Raw genomic sequence first — 8,287 nt, forward strand, 5'->3', positions numbered from 1 at the left:
TCTTCAGCAAAATAAAAAGCCTGTCCTGCATTACATAAAATGTCTAATTCTGTACATATGACCCAATTGTATTCTCAAACTGTAACAACATTTTTTAGCCCCTACTTACAAAAACATGAACATTACTTCAAACTAAATACTTTGCACAGAATCCCTTCAAATGGCAAAACATAAAATGAATTGCTACAAAAACCCAAAAGACAGGTTTAAGTCAATTCAAATGTACTTAGCTAGTGAGTGTTGTCCAAATGTAGAAGTTCTTGTATGAGAACAAAACTTGATCAACATGCTCAGATAATAAGTGTGCTGTAAGATATTGTCGGGATGGTTTCGTGCACCTGGACTGTCTCAAATAACAAGGTATTAATGTAGCACTAAAACTTTTCAACCTCAATAAAATGTTTTCATAAATAACTCTTTTGATGAAACATCGACTGCTTTCCTGGCAGAAGGTGCAAACCAACTGAAAAGTTTTGTCTGAGGATGCAACAAAAGAAAAAAGGAATGAGCGGTTAAGAAAATGGATGGATGCGTCCCAGAAAAAAGGACAGTCAAAGATCAACATTAGCCCGGATTTCACTCGCTGGTGTGAGCTAAAAAATTATGCAATGCGCTTGTCCTCATAGGAAATGTGATTTTCTTTCAGACATAACAATACCACTTTTGTCCATATGGCACCGCCATAATCAACGTAAACTGAAAGCTCCTTAGTGTTGCTTTAATTGCTTAAAGTTGTGTTCCTAAACTCTAAAAGGCTAAATTTGACATTTTCAGTCGAATTTTTTTTGTAAATTTTTTTTTAATGGACAAAAGCGTTTTAGACAAAGATTATTTATTTATCTTTTTCTTTAACTAATAAAAAAGACGTCAGAGTGCAATTTACGGGACATTTCCTTCCTTTAAACATGGAGAGTGAATTACAAAGTCGCCTAGGTCCAGAATATAGAAAAAGATTAAAGTAAAGAAAGCAAGCCAAGTAACAGCTTTTGAACTCCTGTTGCCAGCCAGATACTTGCTAATGCTAACAGCTAGCCGCTAGCCACTAACATTGGAGACTTGTGCCGTATCATACAATGACGGCGTAATTCATCAGCGGCTTCTTAGCGTCCTAAATTAGTGTTTCAGGATGGCATTGTGTTGATGTAAGTCGCAACTATGTCATGTCAATAAAAACTGCAATAAGACAATCCGAAACGTTGGAATGGTAAATTAAGCTAGCAGTCATGCCACCATGAGGGCTACGTGCGCTGAAGTTTGACATTGTGATCGTTTCAATTCGTAGTTTGTTTGACCAAACAGTTTTGGAGCACATTTAAGTTGTTTGAAGCCATTCCCCAACTAAATTCAAACTAATCTTTGGATCAAACCCCAGCTCACAACACACAAGCAAAAACAACACCTCCTTGGAGGAGGTCAGAAGTGCCACACAAATTGTGACATTAGCCTCGATAGACTGGTGAAACAGTGGCACAACAAGGCCAGATCGCATCAGTGATGAATGCGGTGGCGGTGGTGATGATGATGATGATGATGATGATTATGATGATGGATTACACAGAGGCACTGCTGGCCAAACAACACAAAGCATACATGGGAACAACATTTGTTCCCTCACATCCAAAAACTGTAATTTTGGAAATATGGTCTTCGGCCTTGTATCACAGGCTGCAATTACAAGAGCACAACTCTTGCGCCGCGCAGTCACTTTTAAAAATAATAATTAGATGGCGTACAGGCATGTGTGAAAGATCATGACAATGTGAACCAACACTCATGTTCTCTATGCATAGAATGTCTACATCAAGCCACGTCTTCAGCTCGCTGACTTCAAGCCTGAAAATAAGTTCAGTGCAGACGTGACTACAATGTGGGGGTAGTAGTAAAAAGAAGAAAAAAAGTGGAGAGAGAAAAAATTCCACTTCCCATGTCCAGTGGTACTTGTAGTCATCAACAGCCATATTTGTTTCAAAAGAGGAAAGGGGAGAGTAAAAACAAAACAAAACATCATTACTTTAAATTTAATTGCATTTAAGTTAAATTCATTCAACTAGTTTTTTTCATTGTAATTAATTAATTGCAGGATTATAAGTGTTGAATAAGTCTACATTTTTTCCTCTCACAATTTGAACTGTATTCCAAATTCAGATTTATGTGCCACAGGTCAGAAAAAACCCCTGCAATCTACCACGTGACATCGCATTCCAGTACTCCAAGATGGCCACACTGCTGCAATACAGATTTTTTTTTTTTAAATCAATTGTAGCATAAATAAATTTAACATACTATCAATGTGTTGACTACAGAGGATCTTCTAAGGTCAAACTGTTTTTTGCAGAATGCTTTCCACTTGGGGGGGGGGGGGGGGGGGATTCCTGTGCAGGAATTTTAAGTAGCATTCTTAACTGTCATGCATGTGTAAAATAAGTTAAGCACGGTTATTAAATTAAAAACAAAACTAGAGCTGCAACTGATTATTTTAATCATCGATTAATCTATCAATTATGTCGATTATTTTATTTATTTAAACATCGATCCCTTTTTTCTGAAACAGGGCATTATTTCAAATTGACAGTGCAGAAAATATACAAACAAATTAATTATGATTTAGTTACTGGTTTGGTCTGTAAGATGCCAGAAAAAAAAAAAATCAGGCAAAAATGTTGATCACTGTTTTCCAAAGTAAAGGCAGATGTTTGCAAATGTCTTATTTAAAAAAAATAAATCAAAAACACAAGTCTACTTTCACAGAGGACTACAGAAATTTCAGAATATTTACTGCTTAGAGGCTGAAACTCCGAGGATTGGGAAGATTTGAAATTAAACAAGGTACCTAAATGACTAATCAATTAACAATTACCAACATAATTAGATGAATTTGACAACTGATTAGTTGACGATTAATCATTGCACCTCTACACAAAGCTGTTTGAAGCCAACTGACAACAGCCAAAAGAAACAGTGATTCCCATCATTTGTAAACAATCTTAAATGGTCACAAATGTCAAATCTGCTGTTAATGTTAAGACACAAAAGAATCCGCTCAGTCTTAACTTTAACGATTAATGACGAATTTTTGATGCGCCTCATCTTCTTATACAGTAGTTTGTAACCTGGATTTGCTTGAAATTCAGGGGTTCCATGACTCAATCTTAGGGGTTTGGTGGAGTTGAAAAAAGAAGAAGAAGAAGAAAGTGGAAGGAATAGAGAAAGAACAGAAGACAGACGCGGAATGTGCATATCTATTCGGTTCAGCCCACTCGTATGATTCGCGACGTTTAGGCTCTGCTTGACCATCATTGGTTGCATGCCGTTTGTTACAAAACTTTGCAATTGCAACGTTACGATTGTGCGAGCAATACCTTTGGCAGGCATAAAAACAAAGAAAAGGAAGAATGATGCAAAACTGATGAGTGTGGCCCTCGCAAAGGTGAAGCTGATCGAATAGAGTCTAATCTGTCCATTTTGGTTAATGGGCTTTCACTTCTATTGCACTTTTCTACCTTTGGTACTCAAAGTGCTTTCATACTTTTTCTTCCTTTTATCTACTGATTACGCAGCATTAGGCGCAACTAGAGGTTCTTGCTGAAGGAGACTTCCACATGGTCACAATGTCCAGGGACCGAACCCACAACTGCTCATTCTACCACTGAGCCATGCCACCCCCACTTTCTTCACCTGTGTTCATTAGCGTTATTGGTGAGCTGGAGTCGATCCCAGCTGACTTTGGGCGAAAGGCGAGCTAACCATTCACGCTTACAATGTTTTTGGAATGTGAGACGAAGCCAGTGTGCCCAGAGGAAACGCTCGCAAGCAACTCGCAAACGTCACATGACCAAACGCAGAAAACAGGTGAGCTGTGATTGGTTCTTATCTCAGCAATTCTAACGTAATTTTTAGTCATCAGCATGTGGCAAAATGGCCGCCCCCGAGTTGAATAAAAACTGCTACTTGATTCATATGCATACAAATTCAGGTTACATTGCCGCCATTAGAACAGTAAGCCATAACACCCTTGTAAATACGCTACTAATTGATAATTACAAGTTCAATAAAACTCTCTCCATAGAAATCCACTCAATCCAGCAAAATGTGTTGATTCCTCTACTAGCAAGTTGAGCTGCTGATTCTTAGAGTGTCCTATGGAAAATATTTTAAAAGGAATCCACTCATGAGCTCTCGACGAAAATATTGATTTGGGTATAATACTCCAAGCAGAACGAGCGCAAGATCCACGATGAACAAGCACCAACACTCCTGCACTTTGTTGGCTGAGTAAATGTCACCGAAGGCTACAGCAAAAGATGGCGGTGTGACACATCAGAGTGCTGGAGGTGTAAGAGTGGGACTGATGTGTGATGCTGTGGCTCAAACCATGCGCCAGAGATGAAACGAGATAGAAAAAGTGGGATTATTACAGTCGGAGATGACGACTCCAACATTAAACGGAAATTACATGAACTGCTGGCCTATTGTAAACAACACGTACTCCATGTTCAGGCAGTTTTTAAATACTCTTTCAAGAAAGGGGCTGAGAGGTCCTAGGAAGAAACCCGTCCTCTCTGCCACTTTGCAAAGAAGAGCTTCAGGACACAACAGACACATTAGCAAAACAAATATGCTTAAGTCCTGAATCTCTTTTGCTAGATAACTCGTTGTGCTGGACTAGAATTGCTCAACTTGGCATTGTAAATCATTCAGTTAGGACGCAGATTCCCATCAGGCTTTTTCCTGGCTCAAAATGAGGCCGAGGTGTATCATCCTGACTATGACCATGGGGACCATAGGGGTGTGAATAGCGAAATCTGGATCACGATTCATAGGTTACGATTTGATTCGATTAATCCTGATACGAATCTATAGGTCCATTATTGCGATTTAAAAAAAACCTCAAATTTAGAAAATACTAATCATTAAACTTGTACATGTACACTGTAAGATTGAGCGGATATGTCATTTTGTTTTGTTTTGACCAATTCTTCTCTTAGCCGATTAAACGCATCAGAATATGCATGAGAGGGTGATGTGAGCCTCGTAGCGTGTCCTGGAATTTTATTCAAGAATTTATGGTCGACGCAGATTCGCGGGAGTTATGAAATAAATGACACGATTGACAACGGCGCGGGAGGAATTCTTATCAGTGTAACCAGTCGGCAGTACATACTGTTAAGAAATATGCTTGTAGACAATGAGGATGTTGAAAATTTCAACGGCTTTGTAACGGAATGGACAACAAATAAATACCACTCGATCCCCCGAGGTTATTATTATATATCTCCGCAAATGCGACATTTGTTTGTTGATTTAAAAAAATATATATATTGAAGGTTTATAATAATAAACTTAGAAACTTAAACTGTGAACGCCACAGGTCTAAGCTCTAACAAAAATTGGAATTATGTATCTATCTGCTTCAGGAGCCGAGATATCAATTATTTTTAATATTGTGGAATTTTCAGGAAAACTTCAGGGTATTTTTTGGGGGGGCTCAAAAGTCACCCATAGATTTTAGAAGAGGCATGTTTTGCCAGGCGCTTTAGGCCCTAAAGGGTTCAGATGGAATCTAGGGGCAGCAATTACAATGAAAACAGCAGAGGACCCAAAATTGAACGCAGTAGAACACCATACGTTCTGGGAATTCATATTGCAAAAATTCCTCCAACCACTTCCCTTTTTTTGCTCAACATAGTCAGTATGAAAGGATTACAATAATAACAAAATCACACGATGTACCATCACAACAGCCACAAGTCTACTACTGAGTGCACCAAATTCCCTGCAGCACAGATAGGCCAAGCAATATAGCATGATCACCTGCAGCCAATGATGGCCAAGTGGGGTGTATCATCCCAAATCATTTGAATTAAGTGAGTGTCTTCTGTCTTGACCTAAGCCGAACCCTTGAGACTGACTCACCAAACCACTAGGGTTCGATCGGATTATTCTTAGTCGTTCCCTTGGCAAAAAGAACAAGGTAATTTTCTTGGTGTTGATCAAAAGCTATATGCTCATGGATCTTGCCCTTAATTGTGTTCATTTTTATGTTCGATGGATGACTTCAAAAGGCGTCTGAAAATGTCTCCTTCCTCATTGAGCTGGGGGATAGCTAAACCTTAAATGCAAAAATAATGTTATTAACGAGCAAATTGTGCTCATTTTCACACAAAGTTGCTGAGCTAGTAAAACGCTTATCTTATAAGGCCACAGCAAAGTGCAAGTGATTTTCATTCAAGAGGCGTTTTGAATGATCACGTCATCTGAATCGAGTGTCAACATTCAAGGGAGCTTCAGGTGCTCGTATCTCCCACCACCTGTTCAAACTGCGATGTGCGGCAACCTGTCGAGTGTCACGCCATGTGAAAAGGGGTGTCAAGTTGGGACACGATTGCCACTGTGGTGCAAATAGCTTTTAGCCCCCCACAAACTGAGCCATCGTTATTACGTGCGGCTCGTCGATGAATGCTGGCCTCTCTCTTTCTCTCTCTCACACATCAGCTAACGCTAATTTGTTTGACCACTAATCAGCTTAACGCTCCCGTGCAATGTCGAGTCGCCCCCAGGGTTAGTAAACCAACTCACAAGAAATATAGTAAAATATACATATTTAAGCACAGATAATCCGAGTGAGTGGGGTTATCCGGTCAGTTAGCTGGTTGGCTAGCTCCTTAGCATTCGTTCACAATAGCACCGTTGGAATTGACCTCAGCTGAATGGCGTTAGCACGGCAGCATCATTAGCCGCGGCCGGCTAATCGCATTTATTTAGCTGCTCTCAAAAATATTAAAACGAGTGACATGGTTTTTTTTTTTAAGTTGGGGGCAATATACGACAGTTCGCTGCGGGGGAAAAAAGTAATGTTTACGTCAAAATGCGTCCCCTGGTGAACGGCACTTGCCAGGAGCACAGGAGGCTAATGCTAGCGGGTAGCGCGGTGTCCGTGCGCACTCACCAAGATGTGTAGCCTTGCTCCGCCATAGCGCCGACAACAGTTGGGCTCAGCTACTGTGGCTCACGCGGATTGGGGTCCCCGGCGACGACCCGTTGGGACCTCGATCAAGAGGGGTGTGTGGGTGATGGGGGAAGGCTCTTTCGGCGTTTCCCTCGTAGTCCGTCGCCCTAGAGGCTACTAGTCGGTGACAACATGGTGATGCATCCCGACAGCAGCTAGCCGAGCCACTAGCCGAATATCGCGCACTTGAAGCGGCTCCACTGATGGGGGTTGCTGTGGTTAGGTTGACGAGACAAAAGCACCCCCTGAAACAGCAACGCAAATCGTTGTTTACGCTCGTCGTTTTTTTCTGCTGCCGTCCGTCACCCCCCAGCAGAGAAGGTTCGGTCTCCAGCGATGCTACACCCACTGTAAATCCATATTCAGTGCGACGTTGCCCGAATAAATTCGGCTGTTCCTCAAGTCTGCAGCCTTCGCTGTTATGGAAGACGGTAGGCTTTGTTGTCTATACTAGAGTGGCGGGGGCGCGCACACTCGCCCTGCTGCGCGTGCACGCGGAAAGGGCTTTGCAAGTAGGACGAGCACTGGAACGCTTTTGTGCACCCGAAAGCCTCGCAAAAACAAAAAACGGCTTCGTTTGCAGTTACAGCGCCGCGCAGTTTTGAACGCGTTCAATGCAACGCATTTGGATCGTTTTGAAAGCTATTTGGATTGAGACAAAACACATAAAAGTCTGTCTGTCTGTCTGTCTATCTGTCTATCTATCTATCTATCTATCTATCTATCTATCTATCTATCTATCTATCTATCTATCTATCTATCTATCTATCTATCTATCTATCTATCTATCTATCTATCTATCTATCTATCTATCTATCTATCTATCTATATTCTGCTACAAGATGGCATAATTGCATTTGTAAGACATTGGTGACAGCTTAGTGCATTTTTCTTTTCATATTAAGATCTATCTAATCTTTAACATGAAGCAACTTGTGACATTCTGCACATTTGTAAAATTGTAAAATACAACTTAGTCTCCAAACATATGCATTATTATTAAATTTATAACTGCAAAATTTTGACATGGACGTGTCTGCAGCTTTGCGACTGTATTCTCCCAGTACAGGCTTTCCAAGTCGTTAATCGTGTGTTAGAAAAAATTGTGGTGTTAAAGGAACTTTAAATTAACTCAAAATGTATACACACATTTTGACACCCCTACTTTCAACACAACAGGACAGAAGAAATGGATGTTGGGTATCCAGACACTACACACAGGTGTCTGCTTGACTGCTACGGCTCTGATATTACCGACAAAGGCGGATAATTGCCCGGTCA

At 40.6% G+C, this 8,287-nt stretch overlaps 1 protein-coding gene across 2 annotated transcripts in view; it reads right to left on the reverse strand.

Moving 5' to 3' along the window:
- The window catches only part of sppl3 (signal peptide peptidase 3), a 29,809-nt gene extending 22,295 nt beyond the window's left edge, over positions 1-7,514 (reverse strand). Inside the window, exon 1 of one of the 2 annotated variants that reach the window (XM_086097095.1) lies at positions 6,947-7,514. In XM_086097095.1, the coding sequence (XP_085953221.1) occupies positions 6,947-6,972 (26 nt within the window). In that variant the 5' untranslated portion in view covers positions 6,973-7,514. The remainder of the gene's footprint in view (positions 1-6,946) is intronic. The other variant, XM_086097096.1, reaches the window with a different exon arrangement.
- Between the last annotated feature and the right edge of the window lie 773 nt (positions 7,515-8,287).

The sequence above is a fragment of the Leptonotus elevatus genome, chromosome 15 (genome assembly GCF_054856555.1).
Source record: "Leptonotus elevatus isolate MCC_2025b chromosome 15, RoL_Lele_1.0, whole genome shotgun sequence".
Classification (NCBI taxonomy): Eukaryota; Metazoa; Chordata; class Actinopteri; order Syngnathiformes; family Syngnathidae; genus Leptonotus; species Leptonotus elevatus.